Source organism: Falco peregrinus, chromosome Z (genome assembly GCF_023634155.1).
Source record: "Falco peregrinus isolate bFalPer1 chromosome Z, bFalPer1.pri, whole genome shotgun sequence".
NCBI lineage: Eukaryota > Metazoa > Chordata > Aves > Falconiformes > Falconidae > Falco > Falco peregrinus.
Genome location: NC_073739.1, coordinates 23,169,088 through 23,191,041, shown reverse-complemented (window position 1 = coordinate 23,191,041; position 21,954 = coordinate 23,169,088). Strand labels below are relative to the sequence as shown.

Genomic DNA, 21,954 nt, shown 5'->3' with positions numbered 1-21,954 from the left:
TGGTGCTGTATATTGCCAGCCTTTCAAGTTTAACACAGAGAGCTTACTCTATCAGTTCTGATTTTCTGTACACAAGACAGGGGTTTACACTTCGGCCTAAATAATACCTACTAAATCTTGGCAACTTGGTCCTTTAACCTTTTCAGCATAAGTCAGATAATTTAAGGTTACCAACTGTTCACAATTCCCATTCAGTCAAGTAAAAAGTGTAGCTTTAGACATAGACAAACTGGATGGGGGGGAAAAGTTGTCTAGAAAATACTGAAAAACAGAACTACAACTGGACTGTAAATTACTTCATCGACTCCAAAAGACCACATAAATTCATCAATTTAACTTCTCAGTAACTCAATGGCAAATGTGGGTTTGATCATGTTGTTTTCAGTTGTAGAAGAAAGGAAGTGGATATCCACAGGTGGTACGAAATAGCTAATAAACTCCTTTCAAAAATAGTTCTAGAATTCCTGAGTGTCCTTTTATGTCTTTATCTAAATTCTTATATGTAGGAAATATACATATTTGTAAAAATTGTAAGTATTATACATTATTGTAACTTTCCACATATATAGCGTGTTTTACCATTGATACTGTGTTGTTCTGCAGCAACTTAATATTGCTTGTTTGTGTGTTTGCAATTTTTTTCACACTAAAAGTCATTAAGCTCTCGTGATGACACATCAAAAACGAAGAGACCACATGAATATAAGAGCATAGATTGAGTTTAAACAATCAAGAGGTCGGGGAAGAAAATCTCTGTTAGATTTATAACACGAACACTCAGTTGTCAGAATGATGACTTGAAACCCCTTTGAAGTCACAAATCAGCAATAATAGCAAATGTTCACAAATGAGAAACTGAACTTCTTATGATAAGTTTGAGGTTCATTTCCTCTAGCCATCTTTCCACTTCTTCCTCCCTCTTTCCCAATGGATGCTCCTGTTCTCTGCTCTTCCGATGCTGTAGATTACTTCCATCCTGATTGTGCTAAGAAACAAATGGAGTGATACAACACTGGTATTAAGAGACAGTCCCTTCCATGGGAAAGGAAAAGAGGATTACTAATTTTCAGCTTTGTTTCAAACCATTAGGAGCTGTGCTTGTAAACTGTGAATTAACCAGAGTATGTATGGATTATGACTACTGTAGAATTTCCTGCTTCTCAGAAATGGTGCCCGATTAGTCACTGGTAGTAACACATAGATATGCCAGATAGGACCGTCAACTCCAGGGAACTTGGTATTAGGCAGTACTAAACAACCAAGACACCTATACCCGCATCAGGAGTTATTCAGATTCTTCTTAGATTATATGTACTGTGAATATGTTTTTGAAATGGAAGTTTAATTTCGAAGCTGATTTAGGTGAACTGAGCTGGATTCTGGGTTAACAGTGAACTCATTATCACTAGGAATTCCCACATTACTGCATTTCAAAAACAAAATTAAATTTAAACTTTCTTACTGTGATTTTTCATACTGCTTTTCCAGATCATTATGAAGACAGCAATACACGTGACAGAATATTCATAATGACAACATCTGGTAAGAACTAAAACTGCAAAATTCTTCCTTTCTTCTCTTGGAAGGAAAACTTCTTATGTGAAAAGCCACTATAACTTAGTCTATAAGTAAGCGGCAAGGGCACAAAGAGGAACAGTGAAAGGTTTTCGTCTCTTCTTTTTTAGCAGTATAGGTCATCCTTTGTAGTAGTTTGCTGTTTATTTTTTGCTGTTTCTTACAGCAAAACCATGCAAAATCTACTAGATTCTAATAATGTAATTCTGCAGAATGAAATGAAACATTTAAATAAGTTACGTATATTTCCTGTAAGGAATTAACTCATCATAAGATACCACTCTCCCTTGCCACTCCAACACAGCGAAGTTTCTGACAGAATTAACTTACTAAATGTTCTTGCAAGTGAGTATTTTGTTTATTCACAAAAAGTTCCCTAGAGTGGGTTTTTTTTGTTTGTTTGTTTGTTTTTTCCTTTTGATTTCCAATATACATGATACTCCTATTATCTTCAAAGGCACAATAGTTCATGCACTTACAGAAATATTATTTGACCACTCTGCTGACCACAAGATGGTGGAGTTCAGGATCCTGAGAGGAGAGACGAGGGCAAAAATCAAGATCATAACCCTAGATTTCAGGAGAGTTTACTTTGCCTTCCTTGAACATCTCCTTAGAAAAGCCCCATCGGGCAAGGTCCTGGAGAGAAAGAGGCCCAAAAATGCTGGTTAATATTCCAGGGTCACCTCCTCCAAGTTCAAGAGAAATCCATCCCAGTGAGTGACCTCATAGTTAGGCTAAAATGCCAGAAGGACTGCATGAATGAACAAGTAGCTTCTGGCAAAAGTCAAACACAAAAAGGAAGTATGCAGAAGGTAGAAGCAGGGCAGGTACTATGGCAGGAATATAGAGACATGGTGTGAGCATGTAGGGATGAGGTTAAGAAAACCAAAGCCCAAATGGAATTGAACCTGGCCATGGATGTCGCGGACACACTGCTGAATGAGGCAGGGGACGTGGTGACACAGGACATGGAAAAGGCTGAGGTACTGGATGCCTTCTTCACCTCAGTCTTCACTAGCATGACCTGCCTTCAGGAATCCTAGGCCCCAGACACCAGGCGGGAATGTTGGAGCAAGATGTACCCTTGGTGGAAGACAACCAGCTCAGGGAAGACTTAAGGAAACTGGACACATGGAAGAGTATATCCTGATGGGATGCACTCACAAGTGCTGAGGAAGCTGGCAAATGTCATTGTGAGGCCACTTTTGATAATCTTTGATCGATCACCGTGACTTGGAGAAGTGCCTAAACACTGAAGGAAAGCAAATGTCACTCCTATCTTCAAGAAGGGCAAGATGAAGCAGCTGGGGGACTACAGGCTGGTCAGCCTCACCTCAATCCCTGGCAGAGTGATGGAGCAGCTAATCCTTGAAATAATTTCCAGGCACATTAAGGAAAAAAAAAAATAATCATCAGGAGTTAGCAGCATGGCTTCACCAAGGACAAGACACGCTTGACCAACACAATTAGCTTCTACAGTGGCACGCTAAATGAGAGGACAGCAGTGGATATTGTCTGCCTGGACTTCAGGAATGCTGCTGGCAGCATCTCTCGTGAGATCTGCCTAGATGATGTGTGGGTTGGATGAGCAAACAGTGAAGTAGACGGAAACCTAACTGAATGGCCAGGCCTACAGAGTGGTAACCAGTAGAACAAAGTCTGGCTGGAGGGCAGTAACTAGCTGTGTAGCTCAGGGGTCATTATTGGGTCCAATACTATTTCATATCTTCACTAATGAGCTGGATGCTGGGGCAGAAGGCACCCCCAGAAAGTTTGCTGATGACACCAAACTGGGAAGAGAGGCTGATACACCAGCAGATCATGCTGCCATCCAGAGGGACCTGTACAGGCTGGAGAAATGGGCCAACAGGAACCTCATGAAGTTTAGCCAGGGGAAGTGCAAACTCCTGCACCTGGGGAGGGAGGAACAACCCCAGACACTAGTATGTGCTGGGGGCTGCCCAACTGGAAAGCAGCTCAGCAGAAAAGGACCTGGGAGTCCTAGTGGACACCAAGTTGAACATGAGCCAGCAACATACTCTTGCAGCAAAGGAGGTCCATGGTATTCTGGGTGGCATTAGACAAAGTATTGCCAGCAGGTCGAGAGAGTTGATCCTTCTGTTCTACTCAACACTGGCGAAGCCACAGCTGGAGTGGTGGGCTCCCCAGTACAAGACAGATTTGGACATACTGGAGACAGTCCCACAAAGGGCCACCAAGATGATGAAGGGACTGGAGCAACTCTCACATGTGGAAAGGCTGAGAGAGCTGCGACTGTTCAGCCTGCAGAAGAGAAGGCTCAGGGGTATCTCATCAATGTATATAAATACCTGCAAGGAGGGTACAAAGAGGACACAGCCAGGCTCTTCTGAGTGGTGCCCAGTGACAGGACCAGAGGCAATGGGCACACACTGAAACACAGGAGGCTTCCTCTGAACATCAGGAAACACTTCTTCACTGTGAAGCGTGACCAAGCACTGGAACAAGGTTGCCCGGAGAGGTGGTGGAGCCTCCATCCTTAGAGATATTCAATAGCCATATGGGCATAGTTCTGTGCAACTGGCTCTAGGTGACCCCACTTGAGCAGGGGGATAGAGTAGAAGACCCTGTCAGCCTGAACTATTCTGTGATTCTGTAACGGAAACTGAAATCTCATTATTTAAGAATATGATCATGTAACATTCTGAATGAGATATGACACTTACCATACGCCATTGGCATCAATTATGAGGTTTAAAACTGTTTAAATAAGATATATAAAGAGATTCATCATAACAGACAACACAGAAATAGAGGAAGTTATAGAAATTCTCACAGGAAAGGAGAAAAACTACCTTCAAGAAAAAGAATCAGGATATTTATTTCCATTTTAGAAGGGGTAGGTATTGAAATTCAACCACATGGAGTTTCACAAAGAAAGATAATTACAGGTGTTCACAGGTATTCAGCCCTGCAGAATGCAAGACAGAACCTGTAGATTTTAAAAAGCATGAAAAAAAAAAAAGTTCTGCGTTTTGCAGAGATCTCTCACAGAGTAACATAATTAATACAGATCTCCATGGCATCATGGCTTGACTGTTATGAATCAATACACTTTTTTCCACTTTGCACCACAGGGAAGATATCCATCAACAGAGGAGGAGAAATAAAGAGATTCTGTCTATTCTTAAAAGTAGCTTCTCCTAAGACAGAAGTAAAGCATCACTGGAAATATTGTAGCAATTTTTTTCCTTCACATATACCAGTCACCTCAATACTGCTGTCATACTGGTACTATTCACAGCAGTTAACACATCATGCTACAGGTAGAGATATATTTTCTCTTGAAGATTTAATGTATTTACCGATTTCATTGAAAGAAACTGCATGCTTATTTAGCATGGGCCAGACCTTCCACCACATCAGTTATACCTGGCAGAACACTGAATTCTGGTATACCAAGCATCATGAAAGAATCATTTATTCCTACAGGAATCAGATTACCATACCCAAAAAGAAAGAAACAGCTGATGAACAGGCAGACCACTATGAGTTTAAATGAAAAGAATCAAGTTCATCTGCACACCAGTTTAAATAAAAAGAACCACCTAAGTCAGTAAATCAGACAACAGCAGCATCAGTAACTTGCAAAAGTTATGCCGTACTGTGCTATGCAAGCAAAAGTGAAAAAGAGATGAAGGGGCAGAAAAATGCACTTATCTCATGCAGATTTAGCAACAGCAAAGGACAGTCCTCAAGTACCCCCATTCCTGAGTTGGTACCTGGTATTTTCTACAGATGACAATAACCACTCTGGTTTCTGTACGTGGGCTGTAAAACCTATCTCAAGCACACTAGCCTGGGCAGTCCAAGAACGGATGGTACAGCTGATGTGCCACTTGAAGAATGGTAGGATCAACCCCAACAACTGCTAACAACAAGCTAGATTCTACTACTTAATACCTGCCTACAGTTTAAGAGTAAGCAACCTGTGCAATTTAGATAGGATGCAAAGTGCAAAAGATTATCAAACTAGATGTTTTCAGCCCTCTGAAAGATAACTCTGAGTAACAAACGAGACCAGTTTGGGGTAGGGTTATCTCAACCTCTTGTAGATGAAGGTCAGGTAACGTAATGCCTTTGCAAGTAAATGGTACACTTTGGCTTACGGTTGGCAAAGGATAGACTGCAAGATAGGCACCTGTCCTGTTTTGTGGGAGCACCAGCTTCACCCAAACCTCTGTACACATGGTTCGGAACGGTACTGGGTCACCAATGAAACAATTTTGGACTTAGCACATAGCACAGGCACGATTCTGCAGTTCTCTGTCATCACAATCACATATCATAGTTCTGTGTTGACAATTATAATTCCATCACTGCAACTAAATAATTTAGTTTTTTGAAAACGTTTCAAAACAGTGCTCTGGCAGATCAGAAGCCAGAGGTGCTGTTATGATTCTAGCAAACACTGAGATATCCTCACATTTTAAAATATACAAGTGACTATTTTTAAAACAGTTTCTTATTTCAGTTTTAAGCAGATGGCCATTTTCAATAAGCCTGATGCAAATTTCTAATTGGTGATATATTACATTCTAGTGGCGTCCTGGTAATCTGCAATAAAATCCAGCAACCACTTGCTGAAGCATTTCCAAAATTGTACAAAGGCTAGTGATGGTAACCTAGAAAAACTAGCATGGAGTCAATACTACTACAGCCAGTTTTTTAAAAGAGAAGCATGATTATGGTTCAAAAGCCAACAGCTGAAACTTAGAAGTGCTGGATTTACAATGTTAATACAAACATAATTCAAAGCCTTTGCACTACTATATTAAAATGGATACTACAACTGCACAATGTTTTTCCTCTGCACAGATGGGAAGCTTGCATGTATTTCCTATACCCGCTTATATTCAGGTCTAGTCTCCCTGGGCTTCTCTTCCATTCTCCTTTATCCCCAAATCATTATTCCATGGCTCACAGCTAGGCCTCACCCATACCCTTCTCAGCTGTCCTCCCTCCATGAAATCACAGATCCCTATTCTCATCTCCCAGCACAGACACCTTGTAACACACCCAGCTTCTTGCCCAAGGAGTCCTCCCAGTGACCCTTGCTACCCTGTCCCTCTACGCCACCTCCTCACTTCAACTCCTGGGTTCTCCTTCCAGCCTCCGTTGTACTGGTCAGCCAGAATCTACTCTCCTTTGTGCCTTTTCCCGATTTCCAAGTCCAGTTTCAGTCCTTTACAACTTTTAATCAGGAAGTATGATCTTCAGAAATTGACATGGCTGGACTGGATGGGTAAGAGTAGGAATTGCCTGGAGCCAGAAAAAGCAGGTATCTTCACACCTTGTCACAGTGACTGTAGGCTAACCCAAAACCCCAGGGAAGAATTGCAGAAGATATCCACTAAACTCTGAGATAAAGCAAGCTCAGTGGAAATTTTCACTGAGGAAGCTTTTGTTGCAGTGATCTAGACAAATCTTGTACCGAGCACTTGGAAACATCCTTGCCTCCTTCCCTGAATACCTTCACAAGATCAATTAAAAAAACCCAAAAAAACCCAATCACAGAAATGCTAATACCCTGGCAAATTCCAGCTTCTATTGCAAACCTATGTGGCAGCAGAAAGAATCATCAGATGTTCTTGCATTTGTAACATGAGGAAGGAATTTTCACTAGCTTCATTTGTGGAAACAAATGTTAACATTTCATCTAATAATCTTCTCCAGAAATTCAGCTTATGAAAGACCAATTTCAATGGTCAAAGTATTGCAAGGGTGGAATGCAACCAGAGTTTACATTAGGAGACATCATTAATAGATGTCAGTATCAGTTCCACATAAAAATATTAACTCTGTCATTGCATTACAAATTTTAAAAAAGCTTTATCATAAAGGCAAGGCCAACCAAAATTTTGGAATGTAATGACTATATTCATTTAACATGCAAAGAGAAACCTAGTATTTTAACAGGGGTAAACTATGTCTTTCCATCTTACTTTGTCCAATGTTCTATACTTTAATTAAAAAAAAAATTGCTTATTATTATGGTAGCAGCCACTAATAATTAACTGTTCTTCACATCACCTCATTTAGCTGAAAACAGTGTAAGAACACAAGCACAATGACACACTCAAAGCAAGAAGCTCTTAAGATAGTAAGTAATGCCAGTAATTCTTCATTCATTGAACAGTGATCACGTTTTTATTTGCATTTAGAAATATTTAAAGCAGAGACAGCTGAATATTGCAGAAACAAACATCTGAACAAAGTTAAGCCATGTTTAAAAACACAAATTTAAACACCACAAGCCCTTCTGCTTCAAATTTAGGTTCACTTCCTAAACCTAAATATTTACATGCATATTGTTTTAAAAAAAATTCTTTATAATACAGGCTTGTACTGAGAGAAGTAGCTTTTTCAATGTGCATATCAAGGCAGCAGTTCAACAGCACAGAACAACACTCCAAATGGAATTTCAGACCATGAAATGGAGAAGTGGACTGTGGATGAGTTAATGCCACTGTGGAAACTGTTACCCGTTACCATGACTGCTTTCAGCTCATGTAACAGTAATGTCAGATTCTGAATTCTACCATAACTCTTTGCTGACATCTGACTTTTTACTATCAGTATGTTGGATCTTCAGGTGACTCAAATTGTTATTAATATGCACATACAAGTAATGACTAGCAGTCTCACCATACTAACAATAAGAAACAATCCTTATCAAAATCAAGGCAGGCAAGACACAGAGAAGCAGGTGGTTTTACTCAAGAGTCAACATAAGGAGACACCACCTAAGTCCCAAATAGCTCTGGTGCCATCACTGTTCTACAACTAAGGACCCTCTTCAACCAAGAGGCTGATTTAATGTCTTACCTGGGGGGGAAAAAGAAAAAAAAGTCATAACAAATAGCAATACCGAAAAACTGAGGGAAAGTAAAACCAGTTCATGTTCCCTCTAGAATTTTAGATACCAACTACATGCTTTCATAAGCTTTCACTTGTGAAAAAACCCCAATACTCTCCAAGCAACTTTACAATCCAGGACAGAAATTTTTACATAGGCAGGGTATATCTAAACATACTGAAAAAATACTTCTTTATGTATTTCTTTCAATTTGGCAGGACTGAAAAGACTTCTGTCAATATTTTATTTCAATGAGAAATCTTCATGTATAATTACAACAACAGAACTGGAATATGTAAGACAACTTCCAGAGTCTTAATGAATATTTCTATTCATTAGAGATGGTAGAAATCTAAATATTCAGAAAATACAAATAATTCATGCAGAATGTTAATTTCTATGGCAAATCCTGACATGGGACTGACTAATACAGACTGCCATCACTGTCAAAAGACTATCTTTACCAGCACCAGATCCCCACACCAAACCTCCATCCTTCCATCACCAAGAATCTTTGAATTCAGAGATCATCACATTTCCCCACTGAGTATATACATTGCACGGTACATTGCACAAATTACACTACATGTAACAGAAAAGCTCAAATGGGCTTTTCCATACTACTTAGGAAGCAGACATTCCCAGCACAAGTAAAATCTGCAACTAGAAACACCATACAATGTCATAAAGACAAAAAAAACTTAAACATGAGGAAAACCAAAAGCAACAGAAATGCATTTTCTTTTCAATTAGATATCAAACTACTCAGAGTTCCAGAACAAGAACACCTCACTACACCCCACCATAGCTGTCCAAACCCACTACAAAGCCATCCATGTACCCCCTTTTCATACATATAAAGAGCATAGACACTTCTGCCTTTGTAAACATTAACTCTGCAATCTATGGATTCTTCTTTCAGAAACTTTTGTCTATGTGCTCCTTTATGGACTAAAAATCCATAGATTGCAGAGAAACACATGAAAATACCTTCTGAAAGGAGAATCTTGCAATTTTTCTCATACAGAGCCATGTCCTGCTATGTCCAAGCTTGATCAAAGACAAAAATATATTCTACTTTTCCAACACAGGTTGGAAGGAGAGGAGGGAAAGGGTGATGATATTTATCTCCAAAAATCTCCCAGGAATGAACTCTGGCTTTTTTATCTAGTATTTCATTAATAAAAACATCAAGTCTCTAAAAGCATTTAGAGGATCCAATACATTGTTAATGTTACTTTCACAGCATACATTTGTCTTAACTGATTTTTCAGCCCATAAGCATTTTTCAAATGTGATTTTGTAGGAGCAAGGAATATTAAAATCTCAGGCAGATAAGTTACATAATATTTGTCTTTTTTTCATTAGGAGGCTGCAGAAGAGCATTATCTGTGCTGACAGTGTCTGGGCATTTTGACTAATCTTTTTACAGTGCTTCAATTTAATAACGTCCAAGCCTGGAACACACTCTGTGCCCGATAAGCAGCTCACGCAAATCCAGAAAACAATTTTTCTTTTAAGTCACTATGTTTTTTACACAGGAAATACCAGGCTTTGGTCACACTGTAAATTACATACGTTGATCACGCCAGAGCTCCCTCAGCTTGACAATGGATTCACATCCATGTTCTAACCCATGTTCCTAAAATGAGCAGTACAGCTCACCGATAACATACCAGCAAACCTGTCTCTTAAACAACTGTAGATGTCCAAACGGCCCCAGAAAAGCTGACTTTGCCCCTTCAAAGTATGTTTTCACTGATAAGTAATCAGTAGTAGATTTATGAAAAAGAGCAGAAGCGTATCCAGTCTAAAAGTTGCATTCAGACTTCATGGTCACTGTCCAGGAGCACCGTCCACTACAGTTTCCCCACTGAAATCTTTTCTTTACATTAGGATACATATATCAGTGTGACCAAGACATGTAGTAACTCTTTAAATTGTGTAATTATATTTCACATTCAACATCTCAGCACCCCTCAGGACAACAGTATGGGAAAATGTCGGGTTTGCAAGGTTGACTAGTACTTCATGAACCCCATTTGAACCAGGAAAGACGAGAGAGTTTACCCTAAGATTTGTAAACTCTACCCCAGCACCTCTGCAGCAATAAAACTGAGAACACTCTTGTGAGGCTCCAGGTGTTGCTTCTACTACCAGATCAAATTTTTATCCAGATCTCCACTAAAATCCATTTAAGAAAGTTTCTCCTTAAGATCCTTTGATCTAAGCCTAATGGTTGCTGTGCCCACTTTTCTTAGAATTTAGCAGTTCACAAACACTGTTCACCTTTCTGGTTTGTCTACTATTACTAAAGAAATCAGTTTTGCAACTTTTTCGAAGTTAATTCAAAAACACGCCATGTTTAATATTTGATAACCACATTCCACTCGGTTCTACTGTAAGGCTGCAGTATTTTAAATGATTAATAATAACGATCTATCACACTTCTCAAAACAGCTTCTGACCAGGAAAAAAACATATACTTTCTCTGGCGGCAAGATGCAGTACACTCTTCTAAGTTACAAGTTGCATATGCCTTTCACCCTGAGAGCCACGGCCATGCCCAGTAGCAGAACTGCAGTAGGAAATGGTATTGACCTGCTCACGAGAAGTCCTGGAAGCATACTGGCATGCTTGTTGTACAGCCAGAGACCATTCAGGAATCAGATGCAATATTAGGGTGACATTTGTCTGGTACGACCCTCTGATTAGCCATTACAGGTGTGCCAACTGGGTAATGATGAAGTCCAAACTACAAGATCTGAGGGCAATGAAAAGAGACGTATGGGCCTTGGGGCAGCTGGCTGAGGGATCAGGAGCACAAGTAGGGTTTTCTTCTATCCTGCCAGATGCAGGGAATGGTGGAGCGTGTAATTGGAAGATCACACAGATCAATAGCTGGCTCTGGGCCTGGTGTCACCAGCTAAATTTAAAGTTTTTTGATCATGGCTCAATTTACATGTCACCAGGTGACTGATGGGGTTTCACCTGTCTCAAAGGAGAAAAAGGATCCCGGGTCAGAAGCTCACAGGGCTAATGGAGACAGCTTTAAACTAAGGGTGAAGGGAATGAAACCAAGCTCCTTAGAGATGAGCCCTGGGGCCAGCGTGCCAGGGTTGGAGGCAAGATTGAGATGGACAGTACAGCTGAAGTGCCTCTATGCCAATGCCCAAAGCATGAGCAACAAACAGGAGGAGCTGGAAGCCACCATGCAGCAGGGAGACTGACATAGTCACCATCACAGAAACATGGTGGGATGACCTGCATGACTGGAGTGCTGTGATGGATGGCTACAAACTCTTCAGAAGGGATAGGCAAGGATGAGAGGCAGTGGGGTATCTCTGTATGTCAGGGAGTGTTCCGACTGCCTAGAGCCGAATGATGGTGACAAGGTGAGTGTTTCTGGGTAAGAATCAGAGGGAGGGCCAACAGGGCAGATATCTTGGTGGGTCTGTTACAGACCACCCAACCAGCATGAAGAGGCAGATGAAACATCTACAAGCAGCTGGGATAAGTCTCAAGGTCACTAGCCTTGTTCTCATGGGGGACTTCAGCCAGCTGGAAATACAACACAGCGGAGAGAAAACAGTCCAGGAGGTCTCTGGAGTGTGTGGAAGATACCTACCTGACACAGCACAGCTGGTCAGTGAGCCATCGAGGGGAGATGCCCCACTGGGCCTGGTGTTTACAAACGGGGAAAGACTGGTGGGTGATGTGCTGGTTGGAGGACGTCTTGGGCACAGCGATCATGAGATGATAAGAGGTTTCAATTCTCAGAGAAATAAGGAAGGGGGGTCAGAAGAAACACTGCCTTGGACTTCTGGAGGGCTGACTTTGGCCTGTTTAGGAGCCTGGTTGACAGAGCCCCTTGGCAGACAGTCCTGAAGGGCCAAGGGTCCAGGAAAGCTGGACATTGCTCAAGAAGGCAGTCTTAAAGTGCAGGAGCAGGCTGTCCCCACGTGGCAAAAGACGAGCCAGTGGGGGAGAAGACTGGCCTGGCTGAACAGAGAGCTTTGGCTGGAACTTAGGGAGAAAAGGAGAGTTTCCCACCTTTGGAAGAAGGGGCAGGCAGCTCTGGGGGACTATAAGGATATCACAGGGTTACGCAGGGTGAAGATCAGAGAGGCTAAAGCCCAGCTAGAACTCAGCCTGGCCGCTGTCATAAAAGACAACAAAAAATGTTTTTACAAATACACTAGAAACAAAAGGAGGGCCAAGGAGAGTCTTCATGCTTTATTGGATGCAGTGGGGAACATTGCCACAAAAGATAAGGAGAAAGCTGAGATATTTAATGCCTTCTTTGCCTCGGTCTTTAATAGTCAGACCAGTAATCTTCAGGGTACTTGGCCCCCTGATCTGGAAGACAGGGATTAGGGGGAGCAGAATAAAGTCCCCACGGTCCAGGAGGAAACAGTTAGTGACCTGCTGCTCCAATTAGATGTGCACAAGTCTATGGGGCAGGATGGGAACCACCCAAGTTGCTGAAGGAGCTGGCAGAGGAGCTCACCAAGACATTCTCCATCATTTATCAACAGTCCTGGCTAACCAGGGAGGTCCCAGAAGACTGGAGGTTAGCCAGTGTGATGCCCATCTACATGAAAGGTGGCAAGTAGGATCCAGGAAACTACAGGCCTGCCAGCCTGACCTCAGTGCCAAGGAAAATTATGAAACAGATTGTCGTAAGCACCATCACGCAGCATGTGCGGGACAACCAGGGGATCAGGCCCAGCCAGCAGGGGGTTATGACAGGCAGGTCCTGCTTAACTGATCTCCTTCTATGACAAGATGACCTGCCTAGTGGATGTTGTCTACCTGGACCTTAGTAAATCCTTTGATACCATCTCCCACAGCATTCTCCTGGAGAAACTGGCTGCTCATGGCCTGGATGGGTGTACTTTACACTGAGTGAAAACTGGCTGGACAGCTGAGCCCAAAGAGTGGCAGCAAATGGACTTACATCCAGCTGGTGGCTGGTCACAAGTGGTGTTCCCCAGGGCTCAGTATTGGCTTCAGTCCTGTTTAATATCTTTATTGATGGTCTGAACAAGGGCATCCAGTGCACCCTCAGTGAGTGTGCAGATGACACCAAGTTGGGTGGGAGTGCTGACCTGCCTGAGGGCAGGAGGCTCTGCAGAGGGACCTGGGCAGGCTGGAGCGATGGGCCCAGGCCAGTTGTGTGAGGTTCAGCAGGGCTCAGTGCCGGGTCCTGCCCTTGGGTCACACCAGCCCCACGCAGCGCTACAGGCTGGGGCAGAGCGGCTGGAAAGGGCCTGGTGGGAAAGGGCCTGGGGGTGCTGGGTGACGGCCGGCTGGGCAGAAGCCAGCAGTGTGCCCAGGGGGCCCAGGCGGCCAGCAGCACCCTGGCCTGTGTCCCCAGCAGTGTGGCCAGCAGGACCAGGGCAGTGACCGTCCCCCTGCACTGGGCACTGGTGAGGCCGCCCCTCGAACCCTGTGTTCAGGTCTGGGCCCCTCACTGCAAGGGGGACATGGAGGGGCTGGAGCGTGTCCAGAGACGGGCAGCGGGGCTGGGGAAGGGCCTGGGGCACAGGTCTGATGAGGAGCGGCTGAGGGGACTGGGGGTGTTTAGTCTGGAGAGGAGCAGCCTTGGGGGATACCTTGTTATTTTCTACAGCTATCTGAAGGGAGGTTGTAGGCAGGCAGAATAGGTCTCTTCTAGATAACAAGTGACAGGACATGAGGAAATGTCCTCTAGTTGCACCAGGAAAGGTTTGGACTGGATATTAGGAAAAAAGTTTTCACTGAATGTCTGGGTGGTGAAGCACTGGAACAGGCTTCCCAGGGAGGTGGTGGAATCACCATCCCTGGAGGTATTAAAAGAGTGCATAGATGTAGGTCTTAGTGACAAGGTTTAGTGACGGGCTTGGCCGTCCCAGGTTAATGGTTGGACTTGATGACCTCAAAGGTCTTTTAAATCCTAAATGATTCTATGATTTACTTGCTGACTGTCTTAATGCAAACCCAGGAAGACAAAACAAGTGTCTGATATTTAATCCTAATGCAAAACCTGTTCCCTGTTCCATCAGTGGTATTTCCTCACAGGTATGTGCAGTGTGAGTGTGAGCTGATGCTTGTTCGAAAAGAACAAGATCACACATAGGAAAGTACCTCAGGGTGGGGATTGCCACTGTTGAACTTTTCCCTTGCCAGAGGAGCTTGGCCCAGTATCCTATTTTTCTGCTGATTACCCACCTTGCCCTGCAGATTTACTCAGTGGCTTCGTGTACACAACTTAAAGCCGTGTAGCCCCGCTTTTTTCCTGTAATTATTCTTCCACATAATTGTTTTCCTCAATGTGTCATTTCTAAGTATAGCAGTAGTGAGACACAAATCTTAAAAGAAATGCAATATTATCCTACTGTGAAATTATTTTTAAATTTCACAATTTAACCCCTTCACATTTGGCTCTCTCTTTACTTGCTCACATCTGGTATTACATATAAGATTTTGGTGCAACACTTCTAACTGAACTCACAATTCTGCTTCCTACACAAATACAAACTTTGAATCCTACCTTCTCTTCCCCCAAATTTTAAATACCCCATTGTTAAAATCAACAAATTACTCATTTTTCCAAGACAAATAGCCCCATCTGCTTATTTCAGTCAATGCAAAGGGTTAAAATATATGTAGATACATCTAATGCTGCAAGCCACAACATTCGCATCCTAAACACTTCCAGCACAAAGGAAGAACCAGGCGGTATAAGGTATGCACCTAAGGCAGCATTGTATCTTCCAGTTTTGCTGTGTAGAAAAGAACATATCCTTTTTAGAAGTTCTACACCATCAATTTATACAGCAAGTGCTAAAAGAACAAAATAAACAATCACATTATACAAATCATCTGCATCTAAAGTGCTGAATGTATTGGAACACTATAATACCAGCCCTGATTCCACCACAAAATCTCTTAGGCACAGTTTTACCATCAGCAAATTCACAAGGCTCACTTTAATGAAAATTATATCTGAGAACATAATTTAGCTCTTAATCCAAAGATATAATTTAGCCCTTAAGTATACAACTGAGAAAAACATCATAAACCTCAGTACTTCTATTTCCTTCATGTTCCTACAGTACTAATTTAAACTGTCTCAGAATTAGGCATGGGCATTAACTGCTGACCACATTCAACCCAGTAAGCGTACTAGGTCAGACCACAGATCTCCCTACCTAAGCACACCATCTCAACAATAGGTGTCCAGGGGAGTGTATAAGAAGCTATTATGTAGTCATACCTTCCCAGAATGCTGAGGCTTAAAGCTAGGTAGTGTCTTTGAATTTAGAAGAAGAAAAAAATATAGATGAGACAATCCAGCTCCTTCTAGATAAACACCTCTTTCTGCAAAAAACCCTGAATGAATATTTACAAAGCATGTAAATTCCAATTTAAAGTTTCATTTTTAACTAAGTAAAAAACAGTCTGTAACTGCAGTTTCTGTGCACTGAACTGTTTACCTGTACATGTTTTCAGTAAAGCCAGTTTTAAAGCCATGATGTTGGCTTTAAAAAATATGCCTTGTGATTCAATTAAAGTTTTACAGTATTGTATGACTAAAACTCAAAGGGATCCAAAGGGCACTTACCTAATTTGGGTGTCATGTATTGCATACAAATTACATCCTTCCTTGACCAAGACTTAAAAAGCAAAGTCTAAAAATCACGTTAAGCCGTAACATTTACAGGTGAAAGCTCATTTCACAATAGTTGAACTGAGCTTGGTTGGACACTGTTACTTATTTACACAGGTACCAAAGGCTGTTGTACATTCTTGTGCAGTTCAGCAACAGTCATCTGCAAATTCCATATATTTTAATTTGCCTGTCATATATTAAAAAAAAACCCAAATCTAACATTACCACCAAGAAAACCCTGCTGTGTAAGAACAATGCTTCTTATACCTCCCCATGCAGTTACAACACACTGGATCTACCATGCGAAGAGCACATTGGCTAATCCTTCTTCGAAAAGAAGAGCAAGTTGAAGGGAGAGAGCACCAGAAGAAATAGGGCAGTATGTATTGATACATGTATCATCAATAAACAACACCTTGAACTCTGGAGCCAGGGAACCACAGAGCTTGATTTTTGTAGAAGTCTGACTGACCTATGACACAAATCTGTTTTCTTTTTCTGCCTTCTGCATGACCTTTGGATGGGGGTAGGAGGAGTAAATAAAGCCTATTAAGATCTCTGTTTACCTGGACAAAAGTTTAGGAAGAGCAAATATCAATCACACATAAGTTTCTGCAATCACACCATGTCTTGAAAAAAGAGATGCCTTAATTTTTGCCTGTTTCCCAAAGAGAGTTGTAAATCTCAAGTAGAAAGTTTCAACACAAATGGAACGCGTTGCAGTAATTTCATTTTCTATTTTGTCTAATGTATCCATTCAAGAATGCATTTATTGTATCTTCAGGGCTTTGTAGTTTTCATGTTTCTTTTAAATAACAGTGGTTTCATGCCTGGAGCTCCATGTACTGAGATAAAGAGATCAAGGCACCTACACCAAAACCCACTGTGCATCATGATGAAATCACAAAATCACAGAATGGGTTGGGTTGGAAGGGACCTCAAAGATCATCCTGTTCCAGCCCCCCTGCCATGGGCAGGGACACCTTCCACCAGACCAGGTTGCTCAAAGCCCCATCCAACCTGGCCTTCAACACTTCCAGGGATGGGGCATCCACAACTGCTTTGGGAAACCTGTTCCAGTGCCTCAACACTCTCATAATGAAGAGTTTCTTCCTTATATGTAAACTAAATCTACCCTTTTTTAAGCCATTACCCCTTGTCCCGTCACTACATACCCCTGTAAAAAGTCTGTTATATTTGCCACTCAGGCATATACACTGGTAGCATCCCACTGTAATGTGAAAAATCGAGCTGACTGTAGAGATAGAGGTGCAGGTGAAAACACACTAAGACAGCAGTCATTTAATCAAATTCCTTTTGCAGCCAGTTCCAAATTTTTCCATTGTTTAAATGAACACCATTTGATCAAAAATAAACATGGCATACAGAAGATGCAGCCAGAAAGGAAGGAAAAACGGGAGAGCAAGACAAAGAGGTGAGAAACAGATAGATAAACCATAGGCACAGCCTCTACCCAGGGCTCTCTATCTTCAGTCACAGCAAGCAAAACGGTGCTGGACACCAATAGGAAAAGGCTAATATGAGCATACAAATTACAGGGAGTTAGTTGAGTAATTAACAGTAAGCGGTGAGTAACTAACTGCATCTCAGAGTACTTGCATATCTGCTCCCCTATGGCAAGTGGAATATGATGCTCCTGTAAGGCCCCCATGTTTCATTCAGAACAGACTGTTTCATCCAAAAGCATCACTGAAGCTCACCTGGCCCTCTGAGTGGCTCAGGCTAAAGCACGTTCACACAAGCAGCTCAGATGACAACAACGAAGACCAGCAGCAAAAAAATGATGATTAGTAGCTGGGGAAAGCTGGGAGTGTAAGATCTGCCCTGGTTTGCCTGTAGCCGGAATGGGGCCTATTTCTAACTCACCTGTAGTGCCAGAGTACAAATGTGAATTCAGCATTAAAATAAGTTTGTTGGAAAAATCAAACAAAAACCCCTGCAAAAATGTTGCACAGTGCATAGTCACAGACTTCTTTTAATATTTCCCATTTTAAAATATCAGAAGGAAAAGGTATTTCTTACAACAAAATTCTTGCTTTGTGGATGTGTGAAGTAAACTTCAACAAACTTCAAGGTAGCGGTGCTACCAGTCAGTACTGCCTGCTCCAAACAGCAACACAAGTATCAGATCCCTGCAACACTCCATAGTTCACGTGATCCTGCACAGTCTCAAAAATTAAATGTTGAGGGAATAGAAAGCAGTGATCAGTGGGCCATCAATACAACCGCTGCCAGCAACACTGTAGTGGACTCCTAGCAAAAGTAACCTGGGCTTTTAGCTGAGTTTATGAACTTCACTTTTGCTGCATTGCCATTACACAGTTCATAAGCAATCATTTGAAAAAGTAACAGAGCTAATGAAATTGAAGTCTTTTGTACTTGAAGAAGGACACATACGAAATTTCTTTCACAAGAACAGCTCAGTCACAAACCTACTGTTCCTTTTGCAAGGCAGCGTACTGCACTTGCTGAGGTCTCACACATATACTCAGCTTCTCCCTACACTGTTGTCCCCCTCCCTAGCCAACCGATTTATTTTCTATTCTCTTTACTCGGTACAATTAACTCCAGAAATTAAGACTTTCATTCTGTCAATCATGTCCTATCCAATATTCCTAAAAACTCAAACACATAAAGTAAACAAAGGGTATGTTACAGTAAAAGGTGTATCAAAGAAATGGGCAAAAGGGAAAGAGAAGCATTTCAGTTAAACTGGGACAATAGACTGCAGATTCAATTTTCTACAAAATGACCTTAATCAAATGCTTGGAATTTCATAGCATAACTAAATTAGTAGCTCTCAGTAAAGCCATAAGGATGATATGTCTAAGACATTTCAGTAACTGACAAAATACGTCACTTCTAAAATATTTATTAAGCATTTGCATAACATCTGATACAGCTTTAATTTCAGATTTATTAAAAACACCCACACAATCATGTTATAAAAAAAACAGGCATACCCATAACTATAAGAAATAACAGCTTACTATGGTTTCCAATTGAAAAGCAGAAAGTTTCCCATGGCTTGTTTTCTTTTAGGCAAGGAAGGAAAGTAACCTAATTCATCTAACCTAAAGAAACAACATCACCTTGGTGAATTACAAGCAAACACAACTTCTGCCAATGTTGTTGTCTTACCAATAAATATTTGCCATCTTCCACTCACCCCACTTTCCTCCTAAATTAGTCACCATCTGCTTAATCTCCACTGAGATCTCCATATTTCACCTACTGCAAAGATGAATGTTGGGTATAAACATAGCTCTTGGGAGGCAAGGCAATCTCCGCTGCAGGATAACAGGAAAAATGTCTCTACATGGTTTACAATCGTTTGCTTTTCACCACTTATTTGGAGTAAAGCAGCAAAAAAGTTCAGGTCATTTCCTGACTGGCACAGCAAGTTATAGCAAGATACACATCCTATTAATTTTTAATTGCATTGCTTGTAGACTGAAAGCCCAAAAGGGGAGCGTTTCTTTTTAAAGCATAAAGAAGGGCACTGAAACTGCTTACCTCACTCAGCTCTGCAGGGGAGTCATTTCCATATTTCATAGCAACTCCAGAATTCATGATTAGACTTCTCAGGGCTTGATGATTTCTGCAGATTTTAATGCTTCAAAGCTTTGTTCAACTGATTCAATACTTTCTTCTCCAAAATTTTTCTGTGTTACACATTTTGCTCTAGACAGCCATTTTTATTCCACATTGATAGTTGAAATTAATGATGCAAGATCTTCTAAAAGAGCCAAACTGGTTTTGACTTCACAGACAATCCATTGCTGGGAGAGACTTGTTAATACTGTGAAGTGCTCAGAGAATGCAGGGAAGGAACTGCTTGCCAGGATCCCAGGGCTGTCTTAGTCCATCTGCAAGGCGTGCTTCATCTCTGCTGTCTGTTTTATGCTGCTCTTTTCCACAACTCCGTTTAAGGGCATCTCCCAATGCCGCCGAATGTACTCAGAAAAATTTGATAAGCTTCATGCAAATTCACAGAGAAATTAAAAGGAGAGGGCAGCTACAATCTTCAGTGTTCAGGGAGGCAGAAGGAAAAAGAGAAGAAAGCTCCCCTTTGCGAGACAAACCAATGCTGCACTTCACGCTAAAGTTTCCCCTGCCAGTGAGCCTGGAGTTTAAGTGGTTTATGATCAAACACAGCTGTCTTGCTGCTGGCTAAAGGGTGCATGGAAGGGGCGGTACTAAAAGGAGAGTGCAAGTGGGAGGGAGTAAGCTACAGCGAGTACATTTTGGAATTACAGGCATCTTTCCAGCTTTCTGCATACTAATTACTATACACAAAACTATAAAGTTAAGTAACAGGAAATGCCACCTGGATAACAACAAATTGGATTCCTATTTCCCTATTCCCATGTGCAATTAAGTACAGAGAGATGGGGGGCTTTAGGGGTGGGTGTTGCAATGATTTCAAAGGTCACAGTAAACCCAAAAGTACCATGAGAAAGCTGCAGATTTTATGTAACACACTGACATTTTACAAAGACTTTGGGGAGATGCTACTGGAAGAAGGGAAGAGAAAAACATTTCCTTTCAACATGCAGCTAATAATCTAGAAAAATCCTTAACAAGCTTTGTGGACACGCTGCACCCATTGCAGGAACCGACAGCCTCACTTCCCCTTTCCTCTATCCTCTAAAACATTGTGACAGCCCCACACACTTCATGATGCTGGATTTTGATGTACTTTTGGAGTTAGAAGTAGGAAATACCATACTCTGCAGCTGAAAGTTACCTGATCATGTTAATACAATATATTATTACATTACCAAATGAGTTCAGGAAAAAAATAAACATGAGAAAGAGGAATAAATGCTATACAAGCTGTGGCATAATTCTTGCACCCTGGCAAAAACATTTACATGGAAACAATGCTCTCCAAGAGCAACATTTGAAAAATCACCTTGTGGTATTTTTTCCCCCTCTGTTAATCACAGATTAATATCAGTATGCAGAGACAGGGATAATTCATCCAAATGGCAATACCGAAAGTGCATCAAGAAAAGAACCAAGATAAACATGTAAGTATCATTCTATGATACTAAAAAGCAGCAGCACTTTCTGGGTCACTGCCCTTCCTCCATGCCCATCATCAGAACCGCAACTCTTCTCTGGCTAAGGGGAATGCCGCAGTCTCTTTACGAGACTTTTTACTTTCATCCTCCAGGTTTATTTTCCAGCCTTTCCTTTTTCTTTTCTGTATTTTTCCTGTTCTCCTGTTTGCTTTCTAGCAGTCTGGTTTTCTGGGGTTTCCCTTCCTCTTTTCATGCCCACCTTACGCTGCCTCCATTCTTCATTATTTTCCTCCTTGAGAGCATTCTCCCTGTCTCACCTTTACATTCAGCCCTGTCTCTACGTTTAGTGCTTCTCTGTATATTCCTCCTTACTCATCTGCTTTGTTCCCGTCATGTTTCCATTTATCGCCCTTCAGATACCGGCAACGGGCTGCACTGCTCTCTGCTGGCGGGTGGCTGTTGTCTCAGCCACAGCAGAGCACCGTGCCACACCGGGCCACCTGTACTTTCCCCCTTCAGTGGGTAGGGAGGGATGTCAGGGAGGTGCAGAGTCCTCCAGGCTACAGACTGCAGTACGGAACAGCACATCGGCAGCAGTTCTGTACGCTTGATTTCCTGTGCGTTAAAATGGGATTAACAGTGGTTTATACACAGAAGAAAGGTACAGTATAATGACTTCCCTCATTTCTCATACATGAGAAAAAAACCCAACCTCAGTTCAAAAATTGCTGCAGCTGACACAGTATGTTTAAAAATGTTTTATCTTTCCC

The 21,954-nt window shown here is 41.7% G+C and overlaps 1 protein-coding gene across 4 annotated transcripts in view; it reads right to left on the bottom strand.

Moving 5' to 3' along the window:
* The window catches only part of MCC (MCC regulator of WNT signaling pathway), a 230,681-nt gene that overhangs the window by 148,927 nt on the left and 59,800 nt on the right, over positions 1 to 21,954 (bottom strand). The window contains exon 1 of one of the 4 annotated variants that reach the window (XM_005242516.4): positions 19,671 to 20,292. The exons of the other annotated variants lie outside the window; for them this stretch is intronic. Coding sequence (XP_005242573.1) covers positions 19,671 to 19,727 — 57 coding nt within the window. The 5' untranslated portion in view covers positions 19,728 to 20,292. Of the gene's footprint in view, positions 1 to 19,670; positions 20,293 to 21,954 lie in introns of those variants that run through there. 4 annotated transcript variants of the gene reach the window in all.